Genomic DNA, 15,472 nt, shown 5'->3' on the forward strand with positions numbered 1-15,472 from the left:
ATTTTGTCTCCGCTGTTCTAGGCACTACTTATTACTACAGTGTTTTTATGCTGTTCATTATTTTGTTTGTCACATGTATCACGAATATCCCTGGTAATGATATCCAATCCTGACACCTGCGTGATGCAGCTAATAAAGAGATGAACTTTGTTCTCTCTAATAACTTTTCTTATGTGCAATTTTTCCCTTTCTTTAAAGTGATAGTAATGTATATCACTTTTTTCTTCCTTTATTAATAATGTGTATATTATGTTAAAGGGTTGCACTTTGAACTAATTACAACTGTGGTACTATCTCCTCCCTCCTATTCCTACCTATAGATAAATATATATATATGCATATATGATGAAGGGGTATGTCCCTGAAACCGATTGTGTTTAGGAACAACACCAGTCTGGCCAGGCAAGTGTTCAGTTTTATACATCATTCTCACCTTTGCAGTCCCTACCTCCTGTTTCCAATCCCCCTACCCATCTAGATTGTAAGTTCCCACAGGAATAGGGCCCTCAATTCCCCCTGTATTTGTCTGTAAAATTTTGTCTTGTATTGTATTGTTTCTCCGTTGTACTGTTATCCTTGTACCCATGGGCAGCGTTGCGGAATCTGTTGGCGTTTTATAAATAAACAATAGTAATAATATGTGTATATATGTTTGTAAATACCTATATATTGAGCTCTTATAACATTTTTTATGCAATATTTTTTTTTAAAATAATATTTTATTAGACAGTGTTATTATTAGTCTAACTGTATATTTCATGTGTTTTGTGCAACATTTTTGTCTTGTGTAATACTTAAACGGAGCTCTGAAGTCCAGCTAACCAGACGTGCATTACATTCAGTTGCGCTCAAGTGAACTTGTTTACTTTCAACTCGTAATACACGCACCAGTTCTGACTATGCAAAGAGCTGCGATAAACCCAATATCGCTTGTGCGCAACTGTTAGCGTGCCACTTGTAATCTATGTAAACTGCATTCATTATACCCATATCTGGGTCTATAATGTTTAATGCTCATTGAGGTCTAGTGATAGCCGCTTAGCTTTTTTTACCACTTCAATAAGGAACATTATAGATCTAACATAGAATAAAGTATAAAAAGAAATTATCATTATAATTATAATCAATTATTTTTAAAGGGACATTAAAGGGACAGTCAACACCAGAATTTTTGTTGTTTAAAAAGAAAGATAATCCCTTTATTACTCATTCCCCAGTTTTGCATAACCAACACTGTGATAGAAATACACTTTTTAGCCAATCAGTGCTCACTCCTGGGTAACTTCACGTGCATGAGCTCAATGTTATCTATATGAAACTCATGAACTAATGCCCTCTAGTGGTCAAAATGTATTCAGATTAGAGGCAGTCTTCAAGGTCTAAGAAATTAGCATATGAACCTCCTAGTTTTAGCTTTCAGTTGTTTAAAATTACATTCTCTATTTAAATCATGAAAGTTTTTTTTGGACTTGACTGTCCCTTTAAAGTCAACATTTCATGAGTCAGATAGAGCACACAATATTATAAAACTTCTCCATTAAATTCCAGCTCCTACTGAGCATGTGCAAGAATTCACAGAATACATGAATATGCATTTTGTGATTGGCTGATGGGTGTCACATGATACAGGGGGAAGAAAAATGTAACTAACTGCCATTTGTCAGAACAAAATCTACTACTCATTTGAAATTCAAACTAAGTGCTTTTATGTTGGCTTTTTATTTTGCATTTATAGAGTATATTATTGTACTGCGTGTAGTGGTCCTTTAAAGAGACACCAAATTCCATAGCGTAGGGTACATGTGTAGGGTTGCATACTGACACATGGTAAACCTTTTGTACAAAAAAACAGATAAACATCCCAAAAAAGAGCTTACAATCTACAGAACACCAAAATAATCTATAGCACAAAACATCCATTCTCTATACCCTGTAGTGTACTGACACACAATATAGCAAGTTTACCGCCAAAACAAAGCAGAACTCTGTCATTAGATAATGATAAATCTCCCACTCAAAAATCAAAGCATTGCTCGCGGCCCCTAGCAATAAGTAGCTCGCATGAAGTCCCAATATGGTTTCAATCGATAAGTCTTGTGTTACACCAAGGTGAGCAACGACTGTTAAAAGGCATCAGATTGTGTCACTAGGACAATTACAAGTAACTGCACTTTACTGTATTGTAACATTTGTTTCAATTAGGTGTGTTCCAAGTGACTTGTTATACTTATTGCAGAGAATTAACCCTTTCTTGCCAGACTCATGTGTCTGCATCAGAACAAAGTTCTGATATAAAAAATGAGTACAAATTGAAATCATGCGATTGTTCATGCAATCTCATGATTTTAATAATGGGATCGGGTCAGGGGGGAGTGCCTATGACGCTAGGCACGCCCCACAGCAGCGATCCATTGTAGGAAGCGGCTAAGGTTTCAGGACTTCTGAACGGTTGGGACGTTCCATGCCATCCTAAAGGGGCTTAAAGGAACAGTCAACCATAGAATTGTTATTGTTTTAAAAGATAGATAATCCCTTTATTACCCATTCCCCAGTTTTGCATAACCAACACAGTTATATTAATATACTTTTAACCTCTGTGATTACCTTGTATCTAGGAACCTTCTTCCAGCCCCCTGATCACATGACTGTGACTGTTTATTATCTATTGTCTTAAATTTAGTATTGCATTGTGCTAGATCTTAAATAACTTTCTGTGCCTGAACACAGTGTTATCTATATGGCCCATGTGTACTTTCTGTCTCTTTGTGTTGAAAAGAGATTTAAAAGGCATGTGATAAGAGGCAGCCCTCAAAGGCTTAGAAATTAGCATATGAGCCTACCTAGGTTTAGTTTAAACTAAGAATACCGAGAGAAAAAAAGCAGATTTGATGATAAAAGTAAATTGGAAAGTTGATTAAAATTAAAAGTCCTATCTGAATAATGAAAGTTTAATTTATACTTGACTGTCCCTTTAAGCCCAGCACAGTTATGGCGGCATAGAACGTCCTAACGTCGAGAAGGGGTTAAATATATGGGAAATTGTCCATTTCTGTTCATTTTTGTAATTCAAATAGCTGGTTTTGCTCATTAAAAGCATGACCTATTGTTCTCAAGCTGTTGCTTATTTAAATTGGCTGACCCTTAAAGGGACACTAAAGTCAAAATAAACTGGGAATGGAAGGTGGGAGGAATTTTAAGCTCTTGTATGGGTTCTTGACCTCCTACTAGTGGCGGGAAATATATCAAATATGTTATGGAGCCCTATGGACCATCATCATTTTACGAAAGAAACTGGCTTTCCAATGACAAAAAAAAAGACTGGGTGAGTACATTTATTATCATCTTAGGAATTGCGCCCCCTGGCATGAAGGATGACATAAAACAAGAGAGCAGGTTTATACGCCTCCTCTAGAATCAGGAATCCTCTCTAAATGAAAGCAACAAACAGACCAGATACACCAGAAGACAATGTATCCAGTGATTTAGAGTATAAAGGGATGAATCAGATGCACCTTAAAGGGCCAGTAAAGTCAAAATTAAACTTTCATATTTAGACAACTTTCTAAAATGTACTTCAGTTATCAAATTTGCTTTATTCGCTTGGTATCCTTTGTTGAAGGGTAAACCTATTGTAGGAGCTTTTAGCACTCTATGATAGAAGGGTTTGCAACAATGTTTGAAGCAGTGTTATACATTGTTTCAAATGCTACTGCCATAGAGTGCTAAAGACATGTGTAAGCTTAACCCTTTCACTCAATAAGACGTATATATATATATGTCTTGCGGTACTATCGTGTGGGCTATTGTTCCACAAGACATATATATACATCTTAGCTTCAGGAATATACATCTTAGCTTCAGGAATATACATCTTAGCTTCAGGAATATACATCTTAGCTTCAGGAATATACATCTTAGCTTCAGGAATCTCCAGCAGTCTCGGCTGTTAAGTTACAGCCAAGAGCTGGAGTTCCTGAAGTTCCAGGCATCTGCCGAAGCTACACTACAGAAAATGGTTTTGGGGGTGTGGGGTGCCCTAATGATCGCGGGAGGGGGGGACACTACGCTACAAATAATAATACAATAAATAAGAAAAAAAAATATTTAAAAAAACAAAACAAAAAAAAGTTTATAGGTACTGGCAGACAACTGCCAGTACCTAAGATGGTGGCTAAAAGTTAGAGGGGGAGCTGTTTGGGGGATCAGAGAGGTTGGGGGTAAGGGGGGATCCTACACTGCAGAAAACATCAAGATAAAATAAAATAATTTTATTAAAAAAAGAAAAAGCCTTATATTTTCATACTGGCAGACTGTCTGCCAGTACCTAAGATGGACATGACCAGAAGGGGTTGTGCGAGGGAAGAGAGCTGTTTGGGAGGGATCAGCTAGGGATCAGGGGTTGGGAAGTGTCAGATGGGAGGGTAATATCTACACTAAAGCTAAAATTAACTTTTAAGCTACCTAATTAACCCCTTCACTGCCGAGAATAATAGACGTATTTATCAAGCAGCGGTCATCAGACCTCTGCTTCCCTGACCTCTTCGCCACCTCTAAAGTGGCGAATTTCAATCTCCCCTGTCTCGTCAGACCGGGGAGATTGACAGCTCTTGGCCGCGTGTGATTGGCTGTGCACGGGGAGGGAGCGGCGTTGCACAAGAGCGTAAAATTGCTTTTTTGTGCAATGCTGAATTCTGGTAGCGAAATTCAGCCTGCCAGAGGCAAGCTGCGGCGGACAGGGGCGCGTATGTATGCCCTGTCCGCCGCAGCTTGATAAATCGACCCCTAAGTGTTATATGTGATAGGCTTAGTTCTCAGGTGAAGAGTCAGTGCCATAAAACAAATATTTGCTCTGTGTGTGCTGATGTACTGACACTGTTTGTTTCACTGTTTACAATAGAGATCTCCAGCAAGCAATGCAGAACTTCTGCTGTGTGTAGGAGACAAAAAAGAAATCTGGTTATTTTATTATTTGCTCTATTACTTGAATATAACTATGTGTTTAACCTACACAAATGAGTAAAACATATAGTTTAAGCCAGCTCCAAGCACTACTGGAACCTCATCATATTTGGTGAGCCAATGACAAGAGACATACAGGGACGTCTTTAACACAGGGCAAAAGGGGCAGCTGCCCAGGGCCCAGTCTTTGTTGAGGGGGCCAAGAGTCCTAAAAAGAATTACAACATTTTTTTTGGTTATTGCCAGACTACTAATGTCATGTGACATGGGGGACACACACAGTCAGTCCTAATACTGTCACAGTCAAAAGTTCTCTGCTTATATTTATTTGTGAGAAACTGTGCCAGACTGTGCCGGTGTCATGTGTAACTAGTGCCATGTGCTGTTTTAGATGTGCACTGTGCAGCACTGAATGCTAAGCCCTAACTCGGCATCCAGCCAATCCCACTGCATCAGAAAAGGGTTACCACTTAGGTAACTGCTCTGGTGGTGGGGATTGTTTCTGTGTAGAGCTGACTGTAGGCGCATGCAGCAGAAAGCTGGAGTGGCAGGCACGTGAGGATTTGAGCATCTGTGCAGCTGCACACACTGCTCTCTTCCATCTTGAGGCTGCGTGACTCGTCTCACACTGTATCATCCATGCAGCCTTGGGCAGACAGCATCCAGTCTGCTGGTCCCCTTAGCCCTGCTCTTTCTGCTGTGGCCCTAAGATAAACTAACTGAAGTTTGTTAGGGGAACAGATCTTTGTAGAAAGGTGTCAGTGGGAAGAATAAGTGAGTGCACACACTCCCCTCCCCATGAAGCATTGCCTAATGCAGGGTGAGAGGGAACTTGTTCCTAGCAAAGAAGTGACGTGTGCTGCTGTGGCTGATGTTTAGTGTCATGCTGATACTTCACACATTAAGGTAAGGTTTATTTTTATAGTTATTTTTTCTATCTGTCTCAGATTTTACAGCTTCCCATAGTAGTTCTGCTGTTCCAGTCAGTAAACTTATATCTGTCTGCACCTCCATGCTTCCTCCTCAGTCTTTACCTTGCTTTGCTCCTGTTGGCTGCCCTAAATCTCTTTAACCAGCCCTAAATCTATTTAACCAGCTAACCTCACACCAGAATCACATTCAAAAGCATATTAAATTAATCCACAGTGGAGTAATTTATATATTTATTTACTTATTAGTACTGCTTAGATCCAGTTTCACATATTGCAATTTATTTCATTTTTTTTAAATGATTAGCCCAGCAGTAGATGATCCACTGCTGGGCTAATAATTAAAAAAAAATGATTTATTTGTTTTTTTGGGATGTTGGGGTGGAGAGCGAAATTGCATGGGGGGGGGGGGGCCCAAGAAAATGTTTGCCCAGGGTCCAGTCAATATTAAAGACGGCTCTGGAAACATATGCATAGCTATCAATCACCTGCCAGCTCCCAGTAGGCCATTGCTGCTCTGGAACCTACCTGGTTATGCTTTTCAACAAAGGAAACCAAGAGAATGAAGTACATTTACATTTTGCCATTTAAGTCCCTTTAACAGTGGTACCAAGCAGAACCAGTAACTAATAACTGCACTCCATATATAAGGTGGTCTATCGCTCCAGTTACAAGGCAGTCTGATCCAGCATCAACCTTTAGAAACATGACCAATCCCACAATTAACTGCAAATATTCTCATTCCCTAGTAAAGCAAAATTATACAGGTCAGGTGGGTTTCAAGCTAAACCGGATTAAGGCAATTTCCACCAATGCCACAACATGATGAACCAATACAACACATATTATAAATAAATATATTCTCTCTCTCTCACACACATATATATATATATATATATATATATATTTTTATTAATATTGTTAATCAATGCTAGTGAGATTCCCAGCACCTCTTGCACACGTGTTATTTTGAAGGTGAAGTGATACACAATATATCATTGTAAATGTTTAGTATATTTGCAAATCAACCCAAAGGAAACCCCAACTCACAGTCTTTAATTAAACTGAAGCAGAGGATTCTGGGTATGAATATGTAAATTACATTCACAATGCCTCAACCTTCAGCTTCCAATTTTGAACATGAATTCCCTTATCGTGGCAGCAGCTTTAAACTACACAGAAAGGAGTATAGCAAGGGAAATCATTTGTGAACAGCTGTTTCCATCTCCTTAGACCTCATTATATTATTGGAAATGCCTTTTTCACAATTATGTTACTCTCCCCAAAAAGAGAGATCAGTCTCACAGAATCTAATATATGCAGATAAATCTCTGCTGCTATCAAGCGGCCGTCCATGATCTCTATTAAAGAACTGAAACATTAGAGCTGGGCAAACAGAAATGAGCAAAACCAATTTAACTGAGCTTAACAGAAGAGGCAACAGAAGCTCATATTCAAGCCCTAACAATACCAGCAAGCAAATGGGTAACAAGGGCGAGCCATTAGTGCGAATAGTAGAGTCATCTGTAATGATTCAGTTTACGGATGTTCTTTTGAAATAAATCATAAAGTGATGACAATTTTATTTGATTGATTTTCCCTTACATCTTGCTGTAAAATATTTAATAATATTATTTCATATTCTTTCTCATAACATTTTGTATGAATTTCAAATTCCCAATACTGTCCCTTTAAACTTTCTAGCTTAATCACAACAAGCTGCTCCTCAGGGGTTAGGCAATGGATGATATATATCAGTGATGGCGACCTTGGCACTCCAGATGCTTCAGAACTACATTTCCTATGATGCTTGCCTGGACTTCAAAATACCTAAGCATCATGGGAAATGAAGTTCTGAAATATCTGGAGTGCCAAGGTTCTCCATCACTGATATATAGGGTACGAGAGAAAGAAGTACGAGAGTAAGCAGACATCTGTATAACTCAAAAGCACCAGCTACGAGCATGAATTAAACTGTTTAACAAATGAAGGGAGAGAGAGAAGAGTGGAAGAAGGGAGAGAGAAGAAAGGGAGAAGGAGTGAGAAGGAAGGGAGAGAGAGGAGAGGGGGAGAAGGGAGAGAGAAAGGAGAGAGATAAGAGGGAGAAGGGAGAGAGAAGAGAGGGATAAGGAAGAGATAAGAGAGGGATAAGGGAGAGATAAGAGAGGGAAAAGGGAGACAGAAGGGAGAAAGAAGAGAGAAGAGAGGGAGAAGGGAGAGAGAAGAGAGGGAGAAGGGAGAGAGAAAAGAGGGAGAAGGGAGAGAGAAAATAAGGAGAAGGGAGAGAAAAAATAGGAAGAAGGGAGAGAGGAAGAAGGGAGGGAGAAAAGAGGGAGAGAGAAGAGAGGGAAAAGGGAGGGAGAAGGGAGGGAGAAGGGAGGGAGAAGGGAGAGAGAAGGGAGAGAGAAGGGAGAGAGAAGAGGGAGAGGAGAGGGAGAAGGGAGAGAAAAGAGAGAGAGAAGGAAGAGAGAAGAGAGAGAGAAGAGAGACAGAAGGGAGAGAAAAGGGAGAGAGAAGAGAGGGAGAAGGAGTGAGAAGGAAGGGAGAGAGAAGAGAGGGGGAGAAGGGAGGGAGAAGAGAGGGGGAGAAGGGAGAGAGAAGAGAGGGGGAGAAGGGAGAGAGAAGAGAGGGAGAAGGGAGAGAGAAGAGAGGGAGAAGGGAGAGAGAAGAGAGGGAGAAGAGAGGGAGAATGGAGAGAGAAAAAAGGGGGAAGGGAGAGAGAAAGTAGGGAGAAGGGAGAGAGAAAATAGGGAGAAGGGAGAGAGGAGAGAGGGAGAAAGGAGATAGAAAGGAGGGAGAAGGGAGAGAGAAGAGAGGGAGAAGGGAGGGAGAAGAGAAGTGAGGGAGAAGGGAGGGAGAAAGGAGAGAGAAAAGGGAGAGAAGAGAGAGAGAAGGGTGGGAGAAGGGAGGGAGAGAGAAGAGAAGAAAGGGAGAAGGGAGGGAGAAGGGAGAGAGGAGAGAGAGAGAGAGAGGAGAGGGAGAGATAAGAGGGGAGAAGGGAGAGAGAAGAGAGAAGAGAGAAGAGAGGGAGAAGGGAGAGATAAGAGAGAGAGAAAGGAGGGAGAAGAGAGGGAGAAGGGAAGGAGAAGGGAGAAAGAAGAGAGAGAAGAGAGGTAGAAAAGAGAGAGGAGAGAGGGAGAAGGGAGAGAGAAGGAAGAGAGAAGAGAGAGAGAAGAGAGAGAAAAGGGAGAGAGAAGAGAGGCAGAAGGGAGAGAGAAGAGAGGTAGAAGGGAGAGAGAAGAGAGGTAGAAGGGAGAGAGAAAAAAGAGGGAGAAGGGTAAGAGAAGAGAGGAGAGAGAAGGGAGGGAGAAGGGAGGGAGAAGGGAGGGAGAAGGGAGGGAGAAGGGAGGGAGAAGGGAGGGAGAAGGGAGGGAGAAGAGAGGGAGAAGGGAGGGAGAAGGGAGAGAGAAGAGAGAGAGGAGGGAGAGAAGAGAGGTAGAAGGGAGGGGGAAGGGAGAGAGAAGAGAGGTAGAAGGGAGAGAGGAGAGAGGGAGAAAGAAGGGAGAAGGAAGAGAGAAGGAAGAGTGAAGAGAGAGAGAAGCAATGGAGAAGGGAGACAGAAGAGAGGTAGAAGGGAGGGAGAAGGGAGAGAGAAAAGAGGGAGAAGGGAGAGTTGGAGAGTGAGACAGAAAGACAGAGAGAAGAGAAAGAGAAGAGAGAGCTCCAAAAGTACATGTAAAATTGAGATTGTGTGTAGATTTGTGATTGTGTGTGTGTGTGTATGTATGTAAGTGATTATGTGTCATTTTACATATGATTGGGTGCGCAAGTTTAACTATGTGGGTGTGTGTGTCTGGGTAAGTGTGATTGTATATTTTATGGTATAAACATAATTGTGTGTGAATAAGCAAGGGTGATATTGTTTGTGAGTAAGTTTAACTGTGTGCATTAATGTGTAAGTGTAACTATGTGTGAGTGTGTAAGTGTGATTGTGTGTGTGTCAGTGTGTGTTAGTGCGTAAGTGAACTATGTTTATGTGAGTAAGGGTGACTGTGTGTGTTATGTGTTAGTGTGTAAATGTAACTATGTGTGAGTGTGTGTGAATGTATGTGTCAAGTGTGTGTAAGTGTAATTATGTGTGTGTGAGTAAGTGTGACTGTGTGTGTTAGTGTGATTGTGTGTGTGTGTCAGTGTGTGTAAGTGTAACTATGTGTGTGTGAGTAAGTAAGGGTGACTGTGTGTGTGCTCATGTAAGGTGAAGATTGAGTTAAAGTGTTTCAGAACTGTATACAGCCCGTATGATTTGTATGTACTTACCTAGGCGTAGTACAGAGAAGAAGAGCAGCCAGAAGATGCACAGCATAGGGGCCACAAGCAGTTGTTTGACGGCTGCTATGTGCAGGCTGGGCCTAAGCTTCGTAGGGATGTAAGCATAATATATATTATACCTGTCAGTCATATGCTTCAGAAGCAGGTAAAGAAGACCTGAAACACAAATAGTTACAAATGTCCTGAGAATGATATGGTGACATAGGGTTGAGGGATATAAAATAACATATAGAGCGATAGACTGATGTTGCAGGGGGTTGCTTGTGGGGCTTTCACTCACCAAAGGGGACGATGATAGGACAGGTGATGCTGTACGTAATGACCACAGAGAAGATGCACGTGGTCCAGGCATATTCCAGTCCAAACTGAAACTCATAAGCCTGATTCTGCAACAGAAGATCACAAGGTTATATCTTTAGCAAGCATCTCTTATGTAGCTGCCACAGGGATAGATATGAGCCTTAGGTACCCGTTTGACATGGAGGCGCTCAGGCTCTGTCCTGGCAAAGCATAAACGTGCTGCATACACTGTGAGTCCTGGGATTCGAAGCAGCTCCATTGCAGTTCCGATCAGACTCGCTGTTATCACATAATTTACAAAGAATGCGCCATTGTTAGGGAGGAACACACACCTGGGGAGAAAACAATGACACTATGCTGGTGAATGAGGTAGGTACTTTCATATGGGGACACAAGAGAAAATGGTATGGATAGAAGAGCATAATATATGGGATATAGGTCGGAGGGCTAAATAGTTAATAGTACATGGTGTGAGCATGATAAACTGCAGGGAACAAAACAAAATGGGGGAAAATTCAACTGATGAGGTTAACATAGAATAAAGTAGAGGAGAGGTGATATCACTTATTATGGAGTGAGTGATGAGCAGAAAACAGTATGCTGTGAAAAGACTGAATGGGCTACTCAGCAAATAATAAAGACAATCCCAGTACAGTCGGTACATACTAAACACTGGGCAAAAAACATTCAGAGGGGAGTAGAGTACAAGGATTTTGCAGTAGAAAGTGGGTAGGGAGCAGCGTACAGCAGAGAACACTTAAAGGGACACTGTACCCAAAATTTTTCTTTTGTGATTCAGATTGAGCATGAAATTTTAAGCAACTTTCTAATTTACTCCTATTATCAAATTTTCTTCATTCTCTTGGCATCTTTATTTGAAATGCAAGAATGTAAGTTTAGATGCCGGCCCATTTTTGGTGAACAACCTGGGTTGTCCTTGCGGATTGGTGGATAAATTCATCCACCAATAAAAAAGTGCTGTCCAGAGTACTGAAACCAAAAAAAAAGCTTAGATGCCTTCTTTTTCAAATAATGATAGCAAGAGAACGAAGAAAAATTGATAATAGGAGTAAATTAGAAAGTTGCTTAAAATTGCATGCTCTTTCTGAATTACAAAAGAAAAAAAATTGGGTTCAGTGTCCCTTTAATATGCCATAAGGAGGGTACAGGAATAGCTCAAGTTATAAAGAGTATCCATCCAAATGTGCCTGCTGACATAACTCAACCAATCACTTCCATACTTACTGGAATTTAACATTGGCTTCATCCAAAAAATGAGTATCAAACAGCCAACGGAAGAAGAGATCCAAGCTGAAAGAGAGAAATTGTGAGAAACAGGAATAGAGAATGATGGGAAATCATGGTTGGGAGTAAAAGAGGGGATAATACCTGGTCAGACCCAAAGATGGCAGAATAATAACCATAAAGATCAGGAAAAAATAGCATTTGTGCATTGTGAGCTGATTTTCATTGGATCTGAAAACAGAAAATAAAAACAGAAAAAGTTAATCACTAGGAAAGATAAGGATGGGTATAGAGAAAGGAGAAAATTAGGTAAGAGGAGAAATGATAGAGAGAATGACAAGAGTGAGCAAGACCGTGCAAAATAATGCAAAGAATAAAAAGGAAATAAAAGCACAAGGAAAAAACAAAACATGTAATCATTCTTAACAAAATGTCCGTACCTTGGCTCAGTTCCCGTAGACCTCTACAACAAAGACTGGGCAATTTTTAGTGCTTAATAACATGTGAGGAAAACTCCATACTGTTGGTCCTCAGAACAAAATGGCTTTTTCATTTGCACAAGATTGAGTGGATTGAGCTTTTAGTCACTATCATGATGCCTGATGAAACGGCCATTTGTTTAAGGCTGAGAAATGCGTTGTAAGGGAGCACTAGTTTGCCCCGGCGCTCTGCATTTGCTTTTAGTTGTTTTTAAACTGTTTTTATTAAAAACGAATCTTGAACTAGAAAGCTTATGATTCAAAGAGTGTTTTTTTGCACAAACTACTTTTGGTCCTTTGGAGAGTTTCAGATCTGTTGGGAATAGGTGAGCTGATACAGCTGAATCCATCAGCTAGCGTCCACAAGCACATAAGGGTGGTCTTACTAAATTTGAGTACCCACTCGTATTGATTACACCTTGTGTCATCTGAGAGATTGACTGATATACACATGAGGTACCCCTCTGTCTTTTTACAAACAGTAGTAGAAATCAATTTCTGATTGCTGAGATGGAATCCGCTGAAAAACTTCTAAGAATTCTAAGGTATTAGCTTTTGAACGTGATTTACTAGAATTAGGGATTTGAAAATTATCCGCTGAATGAGAGTTCTTAAATTCTTCTTTACAATTTCCCTCAACCACAGCCTCATAGTTTAATTTGAGAACACCAAATGTGGGAGCAAAAAACATAATTTATGTAAGAACTTACCTGATAAATTCATTTCTTTCATATTGGCAAGAGTCCATGAGCTAGTGACATATGGGATATACAATCCTACCAGGAGGGGAAAGTTTCCCAAACCTCAAAATGCCTATAAATACACCCCTCACCACACCCACAATTCAGTTTAACGAATAGCCAAGCAGTGGGGTGATAAAGAAAGGAGTAGAAAGCATCAACAAAGGAAATTTGGAAATAATTGTGCTTTATACAAAAATCATAACCACCATAAAAAAGGGTGGGCCTCATGGACTCTTGCCAATATGAAAGAAATGAATTTATCAGGTAAGTTCTTACATAAATTATGTTTTCTTTCATGTAATTGGCAAGAGTCCATGAGCTAGTGACATATGGGATATCAATACCCAAGATGTGGAGTCTTCCACTCAAGAGTCACTAGAGAGGGAGGGAATAAAACAAAAACAGCCATATTTCGCTGAGAAAATAATCCACAACCCAAAAATAAGTTTATTTTCACTTTTGAAAGAAAAAAAAACAAATAAAAAAGCAGAAGAATCAAACTGAAACAGCTGCCTGAAGTTCTTTTCTACCAAAAACTGCTTCTGAAGAAGCAAATACATCAAAATGGTAGAATTTAGTAAATGTATGCAAAGAGGACCAAGTGGCTGCTTTGCAAATCTGATCGACTGAAGCTTCATTCTTAAAAGGCCATGAAGTAGAGACTGATCTAGTAGAATGAGCTGTAATTCTCTGAGGCGGGGTTTGACCCGACTCCAAATAAGCTTGATGAATCAAAAGTTTCAACCAAGAAGCCAAGGAAACAGCAGAAGCTTTCTGACCTTTCCTAGGACCAGAAAATAAAACAAATAGACTAGAAGTCTTCCTGAAATTTTTAGTAGCTTCCACATAATATTTCAAAGCTCTTACCACATCCAAAGAATGTAAGGATCTCTCCAAAGAATTCTTAGGATTAGGACATAAAGAAGGGACAACAATTTCTCTACTAATGTTGTTAGAATTCACAACCTTAGGTAAAAATTGAAAAGAAGTCAGCAAAACTGCCTTATCCTGATGAAAAATCAGAAAAGGAGACTCACAAGAAAGAGCAGATAGCTCAGAAACTCTTCTAGCAGAAGAGATAGCCAAAAGGAACAACACTTTCCAGGAAAGTAGTTTAATGTCCAAAGAATGCATAGGTTCAAATGGAGGAGCCTGTAAAGCCCTCAGAACCAAATTAAGACTCCAAGGAGGAGAAATTGACTTAATGACAGGCTTAATACGAACTAAAGCCTGTACAAAACAGTGTATATCAGGAAGTATAGCAATTTTTCTGTGAAATAAAACAGAAAGAGCAGAGATTTGTCCTTTCAAGGAACTTGCAGACAAACCCTTATCCAGACCATCCTGAAGAAACTGCAAAATTCTAGGAATTCTAAAAGAATGCCAGGAGAATTTATGAGAAGAACACCATGAAATGTAAGCCTTCCAAACTCTATAATAAATCTTCCTAGAGACAGATTTACGAGCTTGTAACATAGTATTAATCACTGAATCAGAGAAACCTCTACGACTTAGAACTAAGCGTTCAATTTCCATACCTTCAAATTTAATGATTTGAGATCCTGATGGAAAAACGGACCTTGAGATAGTAGGTCGGGCCGTAACGGAAGTGGCCAAGGCGGGCAACTGGACATCCGAACCAGATCCGCATACCAAAACCTGTGTGGCCATGCTGGAGCCACTAGCAACACAAAAGACTGTTCCATGATGATTTTGGAAATCACTCTTGGAAGAAGAACTAGAGGCGGGAAGATGTAAGCAGGTTGATAACACCAAGGAAGTGTCAGCGCATCCACTGCTTCCGCCCGAACATCCCTGGACGTGGACAGGTATCTGGGAAGTTTCTTGTTTAGATGAGAGGCCATGAGATCTATCTCTGGAAGCCCCTACATCTGAACAATCTGAGAAAACACATCTGGATGGAGAGACCACTCCCCTGGATGTAAAGTCTGGCGGCTGAGATAATCCGCCTCCCAATTGTCTACACCTGGGATATGCACCGCAGAGATTAGACAGGAGCTGGATTCCGCCCAAGCAAGTATCCGAGATACTTCTTTCATAGATTGGGGACTGTGAGTCCCACCCTGATGATTGACATAAGCCACAGTTGTGATATTGTCTGTCTGAAAACAAATGAACGGTTCTCTCTTTAGTAGAGGCCAGAACTGAAGAGCCCTGAGAATTGCACTAAAATATTTATTGGTAATCTCGCCTCTTGAGATTTCCAAACCCCTTGTGCTGTCAGAGACCCCCAAACGGCTCCCCAACCTGAAAGACTCGCATCTGTTGTGATCACAGTCCAGGTTAGGCGAACAAAAGAAGCCCCTTGAACCAAACGATGGTGATCTATCCACCATGTCAGAGAGTGTCGTACATTGGGATTCAAGGATATTAATTGTGATATCTTTGTATAATCCCTGCACCATTGATTCAGCATACAAAGCTGTAGAGGTCTCATGTGAGTCTTGAGAAAGGTCAGTGGAGACCGAAACCGGTTGACTGGTAAGGAGTATTTTAATTGTGATCACATTAAGAAGCCCTCTGCACT

General features: G+C 40.4%; 1 protein-coding gene across 6 annotated transcripts in view; it reads right to left on the bottom strand.

Annotated features, from left to right (window-relative positions):
- The window catches only part of TMEM63C (transmembrane protein 63C), a 115,894-nt gene that overhangs the window by 39,532 nt on the left and 60,890 nt on the right, over positions 1-15,472 (bottom strand). For all 6 annotated transcript variants that reach the window (XM_053697379.1, XM_053697378.1, XM_053697377.1 and 3 more), the window contains 5 exons: positions 11,847-11,933; positions 11,703-11,768; positions 10,627-10,789; positions 10,438-10,543; positions 10,146-10,313 (listed from right to left, as the gene is read on the bottom strand). In XM_053697379.1, coding sequence (XP_053553354.1) covers positions 10,146-10,313; positions 10,438-10,543; positions 10,627-10,789; positions 11,703-11,768; positions 11,847-11,933 — 590 coding nt within the window. The remainder of the gene's footprint in view (positions 1-10,145; positions 10,314-10,437; positions 10,544-10,626; positions 10,790-11,702; positions 11,769-11,846; positions 11,934-15,472) is intronic.

Source organism: Bombina bombina, chromosome 1 (genome assembly GCF_027579735.1).
Source record: "Bombina bombina isolate aBomBom1 chromosome 1, aBomBom1.pri, whole genome shotgun sequence".
Taxonomy (NCBI): Eukaryota; Metazoa; Chordata; class Amphibia; order Anura; family Bombinatoridae; genus Bombina; species Bombina bombina.